At 44.4% G+C, this 16,831-nt stretch overlaps 1 protein-coding gene across 1 annotated transcript; it reads left to right on the forward strand.

Moving 5' to 3' along the window:
* The first annotated feature begins 797 nt into the window (after window positions 1-797).
* On the forward strand, window positions 798-14,896 carry LOC136652546 (vomeronasal type-2 receptor 26-like). Its single transcript, XM_066629485.1, has 9 exons — window positions 798-1,293; window positions 1,664-1,763; window positions 3,949-4,240; window positions 6,266-6,275; window positions 6,591-7,111; window positions 10,497-10,569; window positions 10,935-11,795; window positions 14,238-14,286; window positions 14,833-14,896. Exons 1-9 carry the CDS (start codon window positions 798-800, stop codon window positions 14,894-14,896), a joined length of 2,466 nt encoding a protein of 821 aa, XP_066485582.1.
* The last annotated feature ends 1,935 nt before the right edge of the window (window positions 14,897-16,831 follow it).

Consider the following 16,831-nt stretch of genomic DNA (forward strand, 5'->3'; position numbering starts at 1 on the left):
GATGCTCCTTGCGAATGCTGCTGCTCCTCAGGGTCTGATGCCTGCACCTGAACAACTGGAGGTCCAGGCGGAGCGTGCCGCTCAACGGGTTTCTCCAAAGCGGTTAACCTGGAAGAGAGGATTTCCATGAGCTTCGCACCACGCCCTTTTCTGGTAGACCTCCGACTGGGGGGGGAGCACCTGATGTGCTACCACCATCTCCCAAACCAGCATCGCGCATTGCTTTCTCCTTCTCAAGCACCTCCCCCCGTGCAACCAGGGCCCGCAGCTCAGCTGTATCATTCTCCTCATCCGAGGAGAAGCTGGTGCGGGATTAGGGGGGGCGATGCTTCGGGGCCTTCCCCCCAGATTTCTTGTTTCTCTTAGGCATAGCAGCAATTGAACAACTGTGGGGGGAAAGCAGTGTCAACTAACCTACCACCCCTACAATACTTACCACTAAACTACTATAATGTTCCCACTCCCTTGATCTTATTTTTATTTAATTTTTTAATTTCAAAAAAAAAATTAATTTATATTTAAATTACAACTTCCTTAAATATGATTTTTTTAAACTCACCTTTTTATTTATTTATCCAATTAACTTCTTGTTTTCTTTCTCACCCTTCCTTTTTTTTAAAATTTATTATGCAAAGGACACAGCAAAACTGCTACCAACTTTGAGGTCTCCCAGCCAATTCAAGACCTAAGCTGACTGTGCTTAGCTTCAACCAATGTTGAGTGCAAACACCACTCAGCCATCAGGCCTCCCAGGCAAGTGAAGGAAGCAGACTAAAGAAAAAACACGCATCCCCACCATGCGCTGGGAGGAGGAATGCCCAGCGCGGACCCAAAAGCCCCAAACACAAGCAGGAGGGCGCGCAGGGAAGAAACCTCCTAGTGCTTCTGCCAGCAGGCTCAACAAGCAGCCGGCAGGAGCCCAGGCAGGGCAACTCCAAGGGCAGCAGGCACCAGCCGCAGCCAGGCACGTGCCCAAACGCACCCCCACAGAGCACCTGCAAACCAATCAGGCGAACCCGCTCCACACAGGCACCCCAACAACCGGCAGGGCGGCAAGCATGCCCAAAATCAAAGCTCAGCCGGGAGCTCAGCAGCCTGGAGCAGGAAGACGAAGAGTAGCCAAGCACCCAGCCCCAAAGCACACCGAGCCCACCAGAGGTGTGGACACACCAGCCGCTCACACACGGCCAAAGAGGGGCGCAGCCGGACCGCTGCCCCTGCAAGGCAGCCCGCCACAACCCAGCCAAGAAGCCCAAACAGGCACCACCCCCAACAGCCGCTCGCTGCCCAAAGGTAAGCCAAGAGGGCAGGTGGGCAGGAGGGTGCCTGCAGCCAAGCCTGCTGGGCTTGGGGCCCCAGCAAAGTGGCCTGAGTCAGGGAGCAGCATGCAGGACCGCTTCCCTGACCTTCCCCAACCTTCCCTGACCGCTGCCTGGTCCCGACTGTGCAGGCTTCTCCGAGCAGCCTGCACATGGCCCCAGACCAATTAGCACCCAGCCAATCGGCTGCGAGACTGGCCCTTCCTGCGCCTCGTGCGGGGGCAGGGTAAACGCCGGTGGTGTGCTAATACATATGCCACCGGAATTATTATTTATAAATAATAAATCTCTAATAAATCCTTTCTAATTACAAATCTTTTCTAATTCCGAACCTGTGGTGCCAGTGAACCTGGAGCCCCCGGAAGTGGAGGAAGCTGTGTTCCTCTTGCCTCTGGAGGCTCTTCCGAAGCCCATAGAGGATTTGTGCATCTGCCCATGGCCTCTGTGAGCTTCAGAATGAAGCCCAGAATCATTTAAAGTGATTTCTGGTTTTCAATGAAAACCAGAAGACCCCTTTAAATGAGTTCAGGTTTCATATGGAAGCCTGCAGAGGCTGAAGGCAGATATACACGTCCTCTGCAGGCTTCAGAAGAGCCTCTAGGAGTTTGGGGGGGCGGGACCACCATTTCATTATCCATGGGGGTTCCATGAACAGAACCCCTGTGGATAATAAGGGCTGCCTGTATTACAAATTTAAATGTATTTTTAGTGTGCTGGGGTGGAAGGCTTGCATGTGGTCCCTGACAATTCCAACTTTTGCCTCAGTGGTCTGTGGTCTCTTAAAGGTTGGGAACCACTGTTATAAATGAAAGAGAAGTTGGAGGGCCTGGCAAATGGAGCAGACCTTTGAGGATGCGGCCGCAGTTCTTTAGGACTTTGTTGTGGTTCTGCTGCTGATCTCACCACTACACAATATTCCAGTGGTTTGCAAACTTTTTACAGGTCCTAGAGGCTGCTGTCTGATTCATAAACACTAAGGTGTGTGGCTATAATGGTGGTTGGGCAGCTGTGCTCCCACCCTGCAATTGGCAGCTTTTTTAACCCTTGATGCACAATCTGCCCTGTCAGTTTTGCAACCAATCAAAAATTGGGTCATGCCCCACTGGTGGGTTTCAGACTCACAGTGTGGGAACTGCTGCACGATTTTAAAAAGAACAATGTTTGCATTGACAGATATTGGTTACTTGCTTTTTGTTTAAATTTTCAAAAAGTGGCATGATTGGAAGGGTAACCTTATGCCCTAAAGTGCTAAAGCCCCCCCCCCCCCATCGACCACTGTACTGTTTATTAAATGTTGTACCCAATGCTATAAGAAAAAAATACCAACAGGCCATGTTTTATATGTAGTATAATATGATTGGGCCCACCTGCGCAGCATTCCCTTATCAGTTTTATTGACCATAGCGTAGCTGATCTGTAATGAGGGGTGAAATCTGAACTGGAATCACAGCAAAGGCAACACACATCTCACCATGATCCCAGTTCAGACTGCCCTTCCCAAAATTACATACTGTTCGATCTTCGTAAACATGTATGTTATTCATTTCACAAGGACAATCAGGGAGGTGTTTAGGTACTCTGTAATTATCCAGTACTGTAATTTCCTTCCTTGGGTAGTCAGTAAGAAATATATCCGTATTTCAAAAGGAGATGGATTTATTCTGAACTGTGTCGGTGCTCAATGGTGGAAAAGAGAGAGGTTGATCAGGCATCTCTTCTTCAGCCCGCCTCACTGGCCAAACATTTAAGGAGGAAACTCTATGACCACACATGCTGCTTCCATGTGGCTCCAGAGTGAGGCTCTATCGAGGCACCTGCCATAGAGATTTCATTGTAGCTGGAACTGTAGTTCAGGATGCAGAAGTTCAGATGCAGCTGGTTTGGACATGCATTTGCAGCCCTGTGGTTGTTTCTGCTCTTCTTGCTGCTGCTTCTCCCTTCTATTGTCTGTTGGGAGGATGTGCCCAGTGAATGTGAAATTGAAGGAAGCTATGGGGATACTAGGCTAGGAGATGCTGTCATTGGTGGGGTCCTCTCTCTTATACGTCCTATACACAATGCAATCAATTTTCAGAGCCTACCAGCAATGAAGAAAGGTTATTTCATGTAAGTTATTTTGTGTTTGGTAGCCATCACTCTATTTCAAACATGAAGTCTAGGGAACAAATGACTGCACCGGGGTGGAATTTGAACAGGTGCAGCTTGTTGGGAAGAACAAGCTGGGGATAGGGGGTGTGCCATGGCTGAAAAGGGAATGGCTATTATTGGAACCAGCTTCATTGATATTCTGTCTCCCTTCCTGGCAACCAACTACTCATACATATCCACTCGGACTTGCACCAGCAAAATCAATGGTGCAGGTCTGAGGAGATCCATTGCAGATCTGTGATTGGGGCAGCTAAAATTTGCTTCATGGCAAAGGAAGAAGTGTTCTTGATGGGGCAAGAACCTGACACTGATTGGCCGCTTGCATTCACAATAGCTGTCAGTCATGCCCAGGATGAACAACACTGTAGCAAAACAGTGCTCATGGAAATGCCACTGTGGGTGGTACTGCTGAATATGTATTTGTGGTGCATGTGACAATGTGATAGACATTAACTCTGCCTCAATGTCAATCTAATTTCAGAAGAGAGTACAAACATTATCAGCATGTCCTGGCCTTCCTTTTTGCCATTCAGGAGATCAACAGGAATCCCAACCTCTTGCCCAACATGACCCTGGGTTTTAAAATCTACGACAACTTTTTTGAAGGAATGGCCACATATAAGTCCATCCTGGATCTACTCTTCAAACAACAAAGGAATGTACCCAGTTACAAGTGTGGTAAGAAAGGTGATGTCTTGTCCGTCATTGGAGGATTCACAATAGAGTATGTCATCCAAATAGCCAACATTCTTAGTCACTACAAGTTTCCACAGGTATGTACATTCAACTGCATGAATGGGTGGCATAAAACTGCTCTTCACTTATTATATTATTTGAGATTTTATCAGTGAATGCAGGCAATGCAGTGCAATAAGTAAATCATTTATTCAGAAGAAATAACCATTTGAGGAGGTTCTTGAGATCTCAGTTGTATAGGAGGACATAACATGACTGATCCGTAATCCAGATGTGGGCAGAGAGACCTCCAGCTCTAAATAATAATAATAATAATAATAATAATAATAATAATAATAATAATAATAATAATAATAATAATAATAATATTGTCGGGGTCGCCCCCACACGAAGCATGACAATACTAATGTTGGTATTTATATACCGCCTTTCTTGGTCATCAGACTTCTCCTCAGACTTTAATCCAAGGTGGTTTGCATAGCAAGGTTTTCCAAACCCTGTAGGAACCTTTATAATAGAATAGTTCTGATGTTTCATAGAAAGCCTCATTACAGCTGAATTCCTTCCCAGTCTGGCCTCCCTCTGGCTGTTTGCCTCCAGTGCAACTTGACAGCAATTCCTCTCTGCCACTGATGGTCAACTCATTATCAGCATGTCCCAGGTACTTCTGGTTGCTTCGAACTGTTGTCCCCAGATCTTCAGGCATACAAGGCAGCAGCTCTACCACTGAGCCAGACCTCCTGCCCTAAATATGCTTATCAGTGTATAGCACCGAGGTTTGTATCCCAAGAAAATGTGTCATAAATGCAGCCAGTTATATACACAGTTCTTAAGCTTAAGCAAGCCAATCCTATCACACTGATTTCAATACTGCTTAGTCATGTCTCATATTCTGGGGATACAAACCATAGAGGTGATTTTAATCTTTCAAAAAATGGAAGCTTGAAGCTCGGCAAAACGATACCTTGGTCTGAATCAAATACGTTACATATTTCAGGACATTAAGTGATGGCTTGTGGACAAGGTGAAAGGAAATGTAACTCATTGAGAGCACAAGCCTATGCATGACTACTCAGAAGTAAGTCTCATTGTGTTCTATGGGCAGTGGCGTAGCTAATGATTGTGTAGCCCGCTGCTAAGCTCAAAATGTTGCCCCGGAAGTGATGTCACAACCAGAAGTGACGTCACACCCGGGCTTTTAAAAAAGTGAAAACTGGGAAGAACACGCCTCCTCCTCCCAGCAGCTCACCACCCACTTGCTCTGCTTTCTCAGTGGCATAACTAAGGCATCTACTTTCTCCCACGGGTCAAATAAGATTTGTAGCCCCCCCACCCCGATAAAATAAATGAAAATTGTGCCCCTGATTATTTCAAGATACTGTGATGGGGTGAAGAGGGATGGTTTTTATCCCCTTGCTAAATATAAGAGGGGCACCACTTGAAAAAGGGCCTTTTTACCCAGCTAGCAGGGTAACTGTATTATGATACATGGAAACGAGAGCTGACTCATATTAACACCTTCTTGGTTTCATGCTGTATCATGACAATATGTCATTGCAACAAGTCAATAACATAAAATATCATTGGCTCTCAGAACAACTAGTCTCATAGGTCAGTTTGGAGTTAAGAAAATCCACGTTTTGTTCCATAAAGCAGTTGTTTTTATTTTCTGGTTAATTGGCCACAACTTTTGATAGAATACAGATATTCCAATGCCATTTTGTTTCATTGCATTCTGTGTTACATTACCTTTCCAATGATATATAACATGATGGTATTATTCATACATAACACTATTTTCACAATTTTGGGCACTAGTGTCAAGCTCAGCTTGTTGTCCCGCTAAAGTTTGATGCCCGGTACAACGGCTACCCCCTGCACCCCCGTAGCTAAGCCACTGTCTATGGGGCTTCCTCCCAGGAAAGTGTGCATACAATTGCAGACTTACTATAATTTATTGATGGGAATGTATACAAAGATACATTGTTCAGAAGAATTAGCATATCATTGATAAACAGAAGTCTGGATTGTAATAAATACTGTGGTTTGGAAAACGGTGGTTAATTTTCTAAGCTTTTATGAGCCATGTTTTCCCCCATTAGATTACTTATGGTACGTATGAGAAACTAGTCACAAACAATAATTTCCCTTCTCTATACTGGATGGCAATAAGGGAAGGTACTCTGCACACCGGCATAGTCCAGCTACTGCTGCATTTCCAATGGACATGGATTGGTCTCATTGTTTCAGACGATGAGAGTGGAGAAGGCTTCCTGCAGAGGCTGACACCATTGCTGACCCGGAACAGCATTTGTGTTGCATTCTTAGAAAGGACTGGCATTCTCAAGGATCTTAATTTCTATCCCACTCAAAATACATTCTTGCAAAATGTATTCAGGATACGCTCCACACTTTTATCCACTACAGTCAACGTTGTTATTGTTGATGGGGATGCTCAGACTCTGAAACCACTGGCATTCATTTTATATGTCGCTGAATTTATGCATAAACGTCTTATAGGGAAGGTTTGGATCACGTCACCTCAGTGGGATTTCATCAGCACTGTTGACACTGAGGGCTTCTGCGCAAAAACATTCCATGGGACTTTGTCTTTCACAACATCCGTGAAGGCCGTGCCAGGATTCCAGGATTTCCTTCAGACTCTAAAGCCTAAAAAGTCACTTGCACATTTTCTCTGCTTTTTCTACAAATCTGCATTCGAGTGTTGCGGTGATGGGAAAATTAAAACTTGTAAACACTGTACCGGAGAGGAGAAACTGGAGAGCCTGCCTCAGACTCTATTTGAGATGGAGATGAGTGATGTGAGCTACCGAATTTACAATGGTCTCTATGCTGTAGCACATGCTTTAAATGCCATATATTCATCCAGGTCAAAAACAATGCTGAACAGAGATACATGCAAACCTTTGAACATTGAACCCTGGCAGGTATATTCCTCACTGTATTGAAACGGTTATGTATGGTGCAATTCCAAGCACACTTACTAGGAAGATAATTGGAGCACAGTGGAAATCACTTCTATGTAAACTTGCTGTGGATTGAATGGGTGGTGTGGGTGAAATCATGTTCCCAGGCACATGGGGGGGGGGCATATTGCTAAAGCTAAGCAGATCTGAACCTTGCAGGACTTTGATGACAGACCTCTTGTATATCCCAGGCACATTCCTTTATAGCCCAAGCCTATGCTTGTCTACTCAGATATAAGTCCATTGTGTTCAATGGGGTTTACTCCTAGGAAAACGCTTAGGGCTGAAGTCTTAAGTTCCAAAATGTAAGAAAAGCAGAATATAACAGGAATGTGTGATTCAGGCTGCGGGCAAGACAGAACTGCCCCTTTGTAGCCCATGGAAAAGTGCCACAGCTTTCCCGCCTGCTTACACCTGAGGAGGCTCTCTTTACATTCGAGAAAGTAGGGGCGAGGAGAGCCTCCTCGGGTGTAAGCAGGCAGGGCAACTGAGGTGCTTTTCCAAGGACAAAGACAGGGCAGTTCTGCCACACCTATTGCTCTGAACCGCACGACCCTGAAATATTAATTTTCATTGTGAAAGCATCCACAAAGCTCCCTGGAAACCTTTGAGTAGAGGAGCAAATTGAATACTTCAATAGGACCCAATCCTACCCAATTTCCAGCACCAATGAGCTGCACCGTAGCCCCAAGTAAAGGAAAAATTATTCCCTGACCTCGACAAGGCCTCTGTGACTACCCTCACACTGCAGGATGCAGAGCAGGCCCCATTGGCATAGTTGCATCAGTGCGGCAAAGTTTGGATTGGGCCCATAGATGTGGAAATGTTGGATATGATGGTGAGCTGAGAGGAGAGGAAGATGAGGAAGATCTGCTAGGTGTATTCTTATAGTTTTTAATAAATGAAAAATGTTCTTTTAACCTGTACATCTAAGGTTTACAGGTGTCTTTTCTGACCAGGGGATTGGTCATACAGTGCGCAATATACATTTAAGCTATCAGCTGTTTTCTAATTTTGTCCAATCTAGATGCACTCTTTTTTGAAGAATGTCCACTTTAACAATGGTGCTGGCCATGAAGTCTGGTTTGCCAATCAGGGACTGTCTTCTGGACTTGATGTCATCAACTGGGTCACTTTCCCCAATCAATCCTTCCTTAAGATCCAAGTTGGAAAGATTTCTCCAAGTCAAGAGTTTACCATCCATGACGAGGCCATTGTGTGGAATAGCAGATTTCAGCAGGTAGGGCTAAAATCCTTCAGCAAGGTCACCTCTTCATTTGCTTGGGAACATTCCTGAACATGAGAGCATTCCTGGAGGCATGCACTGCATGCTATGGTGGGGGCAGGATGGAGAGGCCTTTGAGAATGTAAAGGAGCATACTTTCCCCTGACCTCCGTATTGGCCCCCTGACAGCCTAGGGGTCTCCTTGTACCTATGCCAGCTCTATAACTGATATAAGCCTGAGGAGAGCCTGAGGGTGGGGAAGCTTGAAAACTAGGGGACAGGATTCGACATGCATGACTCCCGCCAGATCAAACCCCTCCCCTCCCTGACCGACCCCGGTTCCTCCCCTGAAGTGCACTATTACTCCTCCTCTCTGCCCAAAACCCAACCCTGCCAACAACTTACTTGAGTCTCCAATTGTGGCAGCCAGAAAGTGTCCTGCAATGCTGGAATATGAGTAATAGCAGTGCAGGGTGACCAAAGGATTTTACTCCTGTGGTGCAATCATATGCCTGACTACTCAGAAATAAGTCTCACTATGTTGAATTGGGCTTACTGCCAGGAAAGTGTATATAGGATTGCAGCCTTACAGTCACAGCTGGTATTGTACAAGTCTTGTAGGAATGCTGAAACAAACCATTAGTACATGTAAATGAATTTTAACTGATCTATTTTCCCCAAACATCCCAGAAGCTGTAAATCTAACCACGCTTACCTCGAGTAAGACCCATTGACTATCACTGTTAAAAGCATATACATAGTAGCCTGTTAAAAGTACAGATCTGAAACATTTCCCCAACATACATACCATGGTAGCATAAAGTCAAATACATTAAAAATATAATGCACATTGAAATGAATGGGGACCCATCCAAAATTGGTTTGTGACTCACCTAATGGGTCCTGACCAACAGTTTGAGAAACACTGAATACGACTGCAAGAGTCACAGATCGGTATTATCCAGGTTTTGTAGGATTGCTACGACTACACCATTAGTACACTTGCCTAAAGTAAATATCCTCAAGCACTTTAACCTAAACTTATACTGGGTCATTCCTGTCCTCTACAGACACAGAATAAAATCATTTTAATCATATTTGCAAGGCACATAGCCTATCAAGTTGATTAATCAAATATCTATATTGAGGAAAAGATGGTAAATAAATATACCTATATTGAGAAAAATATCAAATAGATAGCTGGGGTTTGAGTTGGGCCCCACTCCAAGGTGGGCCCCACCTTTTCACAAGTTGAAACACACAGAAAAAAGGAGGATGTCCCTAGTGTTGAGTATTAAAAGACAGCTTTCTCTTCTGTCCCATTCTTTTTATTCTTAGATGCTACCCCATTCAGAATCTAATTGCTATTGGGCACTTGCGTACCACAGAGGGTAAAGGGGGACACACGTCCCAGGATTTCACCCCTCTGCCCCCCTGCCAGCATCCATGCCTCCATCCTCCCAAGCACCACTTTCACCACTTTCAGCTGCCCTTCAGAGACCTTCTGGGGGCCGGGGAAGTTGCATATGGCCTCCTCCTGCCTCCGAAGGCCTTCTGAATACTCTGGAAGGCTTCTAAAAGCCCTTTTGTTTAAAGCCTTATAAGGGCCAGAGGAGACCACGTGCGGCCTGAACGCGATGGTAAGGGGTGGCAACCGGTGAGGGGGGGCAGTATTCTGTGATCCTTGCCCTGGATGGCACAAGGGCCAGGAATGCCAGTGCAATTGCCAATTCCCTGATGAATAAAATCACGCTGAGTTTTCTACTAGCAGAAAGACACTTTGGAATTAAAACCAAATCTTGGTGTATTTCCTACTTCTTTTGGACTGTGCTCTGAACTGTTTTGAATCCCAGTAGGAAAAACAGATCTCTCTGCCGACTCTCCCTGAAGTCAAATACCACAGGAGTCTACAGCAGGTCGCTGGCAACAGGGGAGTTCTCTGTTGCTGGTCAGGATCAAGTTGATCTCCTGTTCTTGATAAGCTGAAGTGCACTGGAAGAGAAGGATGGTCGTGGTGGTGGGCATCCAATGTTTGCTTCAGCGTTTCTTCCCCTTCTTTCTTCTTAGAATCTGCCTGGTTCAACCTGTGTTGAGAGCTGCCATGTCGGACACAGCAAGACGGTTCGAGAGGGAGAAGCAATCTGTTGCTATGATTGTACTTCGTGTCCAGATGACATGATATCTAACCAGACAGGTGACTGACAGTTGCTGATTTTCCAGGAAATATTTGCAAATATTTGTCCACCCTAACATCATAACATATGCCTAGGTATGGTCTGTCCTTCTCCAAACACTTAAATTATGATGCACAGATTCTTAAAAGGAAACTGGTTGCAACTATAACAAGGGAGGAACCTTGAAAGATTTCAGAAGCAGTCCATTACACAGTTCAGTGCACTTAACTCCACTGGTGCCTGTCACTTGCTGCGTTTTGTCGTTCCCCTGATACTAAGCATTGTTCTCCAGGAAAATGAGGAATTCTTGTCCAACGTTTGCTTTCAACCTTCCATCATTCCTCTGGATTCATAGAGCTACTGAAATTCTCTTTGTCCTTTTCAGATGCAGCTCATTGCGTCAAATGCCCAGAAGATCAGTACCCAAACAAGAACCAAGACCAATGTATCCCCAAACAGACAGCCTTCCTAAACTACGAGGAACCCTTAGGAATCAGTTTGGTTTCTATTGCTTTTTCCTTTACAGCAATAACAGTTATGGTGATACTGATCTTTTTAAAGAACTGGAAGACTCCCATTGTCAAAGCCAACAATCAAAACCTCACCTGCATTCTTCTCAGCTCCATCCTGCTTTGCTACCTTTCCTCCCTGCTCTTCCTCGGCAAACCTAGCAAGGTGTCCTGCCTTCTCCGACAATCAGCTTTTGGCATGATTTTCTCTGTGGCTGTTTCTTCTGTTTTGGCAAAAACCATCACTGTGGTCCTGGCCTTCATGGCCACCCAGCCAGGGAACAGGATGAGGAAATGGCTGGGGAAAAAAGTGGCCCACGCCATTGTCCTTTCCTGTTCCCTCATTCAAGTGGGGATCTGCACTGTATGGCTGTCCACCTCTCCTCCTTTTCCAGATGTTGACATGCACTCCCAGACTGAGCACATCATAGTGGAGTGTAATGAAGGGTCGATCATCATGCTCTATTCTGTCCTGGGCTACATTGGTTTTCTGGCCCTCACCAGCTTCACAGTCGCTTTTCTAGCCCGAAAACTGCCAGATACTTTCAATGAAGCCAAATTCATCACCTTCAGCATGCTGGTCTTCTGCAGTGTGTGGATCTCCTTCATTCCTGCTTACCTGAGCAGCAAGGGGAAAGACGTGGTGGCTGTGGAGGTCTTTGCCATCTTGGCCTCCAACTCTGGCCTCCTGACTTGCATTTTTCTCCCTAAATGCTATGTTATTGTGCTAAAACCAGATCTCAACTCCAAGCAGCTGCTAACAGAGAAAAGAAGAAATTAAGTCAGATTCTAAGATGATTGTTGTTTTGCATGTTTTTTCTCTCTATATGTTTCCATACAGTATGAATACAGGATCACAGCATTTCACATTTTTAATCGTCCTGATTCTTTAGAATCCACAATGTGGGGTGAGAAATCATTTCAGAAGCAATAATTGCACCTCCTGGGTAGCTATCCACGGATAATGTTAATAATGCAAGATACAACCCAGAAGTCAAAATGTTGAAACAAGGAAATATCAAGTTCATATTAAAGGCATGATGCTAAGGCAACACAGGTTACCAGAAGAACCCAAGGGTTTCCATCCTCTAAAACAGCCTTGCCCAAACCCCAGCCCGGAGGCCATTTGTGGCCCTTGGGGACCCCCAAACCAGCCCACAGAGCATCCTCAGTCTCCAGTGAGCCTCTGGCCCTCCAGAGACTTGTTGGAGCCTGTGCTGGCCGGACGTGACTACTCTCAGTGAAAGGGTCCACTGTTTGACCTCTTGCGTGAGTTACAGGCCAAGAGCTTCCTCCGCTGCTTGCTCTTTTACATCTGTGAAGCTGCAGCAAAGGCCAGCCTTGCTTTGTTCAATACATTACACATAAGCAGCCCCACAGCAACAATTGTTCTATCTTTCGATTGCCTTTCGAATAGACAGGTCTCTGGCAATATCGTGTCAGTAGGTACGTCCCAAAGTTGATGAAAGATGTCAGAATTGTGCCCCACCCTGGAATTGAAATCTCCTGCAATTAGAATCTTATAAGAGGGAAATTTACCAGTCAGGTCATTAATTATACCACTAAGATATGCACATTGCTTTTCAGTAGCAGATTTATCTTTTAAAGGAGGCATATTATCATTATGCTTTGGGGCATTAGCTTCACCTTGATCGCTTGAATTTTGCAAAAACTGTCAGCCATAAATAGCAATTCATGTTTGAAAGCAGGTTTCACTAATATGGCAAGGCCTCCAACTGGGCGGCCTTTTACTGCATTCTTCCGTGCGGGTAAACATATAGAAAGAAACCCATCAAACTCAATAGGTCTAATTGCCCAAGTTTCCTGCAGTAAAATAATGTCTCGGTCTCTTAAAACAGTATCTAGCTCTTTTCCACGAGTCTTTGCAAACCAACCAGCGATATTCCAAGAAAGGATTTTCAGCTGGCCCTGTGGAATGCTCTGGGAGCGGGTAGGTGGAAGTCAATCTAATGAAGTTGACGCTGAGAGAATTTGAGTATCTGAATCCCTCTGATTTCTTATAAGAGAATGTCGTGTCCCTTTTTCAGGGGTAGTGTCCTCAGACAGTCTTGACTTGGCATCTAGGTTGTTCAGCAGCTTTGCCCCTTCTGAGGTTGTTTTGGTTTCTGGAAGAGGATGAGTGTAATCAGGTGTAGAAGGTATCTGCACCAATTGGCTAGATTGAATATCCTCTGATGAGAGCTGTGGTAGTTGTGCTGTAGCTTCCTCTAGATTAGCAAATACTGTCTGTTGTTTAGTTCTCTGCCGCTGCTTTCTCCAACACTACCATTGATTGGCAAAGGCCACTGACAATGGTCTCTGTATATGGTGAGTCCAGATTATTCAGAGGCAGTTCCATAGCCTCAGAGATCTGAGCCATGTTGACAGATGATAGACCTAGAGAGGAGGACAAACTACCTCCAGCTGGAGGCTCCTGATGAATCTCTGCCTGGATGGATCACCTCTGAGGCGGGGCTGCATCTGGAACAGAAGTTGTATGGTCTCATGAAGGAGGTAAGCTCTTAGATGATGCAGAGCCACAAGGGATCAATATAATGTCCGTTAGTTCTTGCCATACCATCTCCAATTTCTTGACCATTCTTAGTTGTTCCCGTCGGGGAAGAAATCTAAAAGCCTCCAGGGCCTCCCTGGTCAATGTGTCCTCATCAATGTTCAGGTACAGTGATAGATCTATTGACTAGGAGCTTGTGTTGCTGCTGAGAGAGCCAGTTTTCTGAGGAGATATCATAGTTTGTGGAGGGTCGTTAGGTGGACGCTGGGGAACATCACCAGTACTTGCAATCTCCTCAGAGCTGAGCACAGAGTTCTTTGAAGGATGTTTCCTGGCGCATTCCATATCTATGTCGGGCATCTCATCCTGTGGTTCTGCAGTTGAGTTAATGACCCTCTTAGGGCACCTTATTGAAGGTGAACTCACATGGTCCATCCTGACCAGTTGGTCATTTAGTGTTGCGGGGGGTCATTGGTTCAGACCTGCAGAGGTGGTTGAAACTCTTTTAGCAGTCAGCTCTATGGATGAAAGAGAATCTGGAGGAACAGACCCATCTGCCAAATTCCTTGAGTTATTGGATTCTTCAGCAATTTCCATACTATCAAGCTCAGTAGCATCGAGCTGTGATAAAAGGTCTTTCCTAGGATTTCCAGGCATTGTGCCCACAATGACATCAGCTGTTTCATCAACATCCAAAGGACAGCTTACCGACTTAGGTTCAGTCTCCCTCATTTGTTCCTGCCTTGTGGCAAACGTATACATCAGATGGGACTCTGACAGAGCGGGTTGGGAAAGCTTTCCACATATGTCTTTGTCAGTTCCTGGATATCGCAGGTTGGAATTGCGATTCAGTTCAGTTAAGGCAGTTTCTAGGCAGAGGGATAGGCTTTGCTAGGTAGCAGAGTCCCTTTCAGTAGTGTTCTTTATTATATTTGGACTCGGAGAGTTTGTTTGCTCATTAGAGGGGGATGTTGCTGCAGTCTTATCAGCTGTCTGAGCAGGCAAGAATCACTTTGTGCAGGGATGGAGGATGATACAGTGGTCAGAGGCTTGGAGCTATGTGTGGAGGAGCGCAGCAGCTCTTGATTAGAGTCAGAGAAATCAGAGAAGACTCTCTTTGCTGTTATTTTGAATGTACTGAGAAACCTTCTCATTCGAAGCAGAGTCAGGGGAATTGTAGAGGTGTCAAAGGACAGAAGGAGTCTGACTCTAGATGCAGGACTACTTAGCCATTGGGCACTTATCATGTCAATTTGATTAAGATCCATACATAAAAGTTTACTTAAGGATATTTTTACACAGAACCTGTCCCTCCATTTTCCATAATTTACTGGCACTCTGCCAACCTCCAAGAGAATTTGGTTTGCTTGGAAACAGCGTGAGTGAGAGCCAGCAGCTTTAAGCAAAGAGACAGGTTTGATCCTAGATTCTTTCGCAAAGACAGAGGCGTCCTTGGACATTATCTGCGTGTGGCTATAAGCTTGTGTTGTTGCTGGAGAACTGCCCTTGGGTCTTGGGGCTGATTGCTCCTGCAGCTTCTTTTGTAGTTTATCAATTTGGGAGGATATAAACTTACTTCCCGAAAGATTGCCAAAACTGTTCTAGCCGCAACAAGGGAGTGATCTCCCAAAAGAGTTAAGATGGAAGTATTGCCTGGTTCAAGGTCCACCTGTTTCTCTTGGTCTCTGTGAGTTAGGTCCTTATCTCCCAGTGCACTCTCATGAGCATAAACATTTACTGAGATCGCTTCAGGGCAGGACCCATTCTTAGTGTTTCCCAAACATGGTATGCTGTTATGTTCTTCCCCCTCCAAATCAATTTCAGCCTCTAGACAGCTCGAGTTATTAGATGAAGCAGGGTTGGGAGTAACACTTACGGTCTCGTTCCAAGATGTTATTTGGTCCAGTCTGAGCTGTTTAGAGACCTTTGGAGGGGACCCGCTGCCAGCTCGCTGCCTTTTCTTTCTCCTGCCCATGCTCAATCCAAATCAATCCACAGAAGTAGGCACTCCAAAGCGGCAAAATAACCAGTATCAGTGTTGTCAGCAGGGTCTTCAGCTAGTTAAAATAACTTGGGAGAAGAAAAAACCTCCCGCGTTGCCACTAAGGCAAAAAGATAAGAGCTCCAGCAGCTGAAATTCTGCTAGACGGCAGCCCAGTTCTAAGTAACATGACTGAGAAGCAGTGCTTCATAATGCTCAGAAGAAGCTGGGTTATTGCATCATGACCAGAAATATCCAGGACTGGGGAAAAGTAGATACTGCATGCAAATTTCCAAAAGTCAAGTGGGCTATAGAGGTCCCTACTTGGAAAAAGTGCTCCACTTGTGAAGGAAGGACTTCTTGGAGGACGATTCTTCTCTTAGAGCAGGGGTGTCCAAAATTTTTGTCAGGAGGGCTACATAATCTCTCTGACATATGTGTTGGGGGCCAGGAAAAAAAGAATTCCTTTACATTTAAAATTTGAATAATGGTTTTACATAAATGAATATATTGGAGATGGAACTTATATGAATAAATGAAGGTTTCTTTTTTTCTTTTTTTTAATATATTTTATTCATTTATTACAGATACAGGAAAGGAAATAGGCTTAACTTTGGGTAGGGTACAACACAGGTTACGCATAAGGTTTGGCCCCAGATTCCAACATACATCATTCAATTAACACAAAAAAACACACAATAATCATCAATACAAAGGTTCGCATATTTATCAATATAAAAAATTAATTTTTACGAAACACTCAATTTTATCTAACTAGATTTATCTGCCCAATCATAAAAAAACTTCCAATATTTTCTTACTCTATCTAAATCTCTCTCTTTCATTCTTTCTGTTAAAACATCCATTTCTGCTACTTCATAAATTTTATCTATTAAATCTTCTTTAGTTGGTACATCTATAGATTTCCATTTTTGCGCAAACAATATTCTTGCCGTTGTAACAATATTTACAATAAGGTGTTTCTTAGGTTGGTCTTTAATTTCTGATGTCACATTTAGGGGGAATATTTCTGGTTTGAATGGTAATACACAATGCAATATCTCTTGCAACACTTTATGTATCATTTTCCAATATTTCTTTGCTTTTTCGCATGTCCACCACATATGATAAAAAGTTCCTTCTAGCTCATTACATTTCCAACACTTATTTGATAACCCAGAGTACATTTTTGCTAACTTCTCTGGTGTTAAATACCATCTATAAAACATTTTAGATAAGTTCTCTTTAAAAGTCACTGCTTTAGTTATCTTAATATTTGT

The sequence above is a fragment of the Tiliqua scincoides genome, chromosome 5 (genome assembly GCF_035046505.1).
Source record: "Tiliqua scincoides isolate rTilSci1 chromosome 5, rTilSci1.hap2, whole genome shotgun sequence".
Classification (NCBI taxonomy): Eukaryota; Metazoa; Chordata; class Lepidosauria; order Squamata; family Scincidae; genus Tiliqua; species Tiliqua scincoides.

Excerpts from the sequence above, each read along its gene's own strand:
- LOC136652546 (XM_066629485.1), top strand. The coding sequence starts at position 798 with ATGCGCTGGGAGGAGGAATGCCCAGCGCGGACCCAAAAGCCCCAAACA. Across the intron at positions 7,112-10,496 it reads TGAACATTGAACCCTGGCAG|GTTCGAGAGGGAGAAGCAAT; the intron begins GTATATTCCTCA and ends CACAGCAAGACG. Across the intron at positions 14,287-14,832 it reads AGGACAGCTTACCGACTTAG|ATCCATACATAAAAGTTTAC; the intron begins GTTCAGTCTCCC and ends AATTTGATTAAG.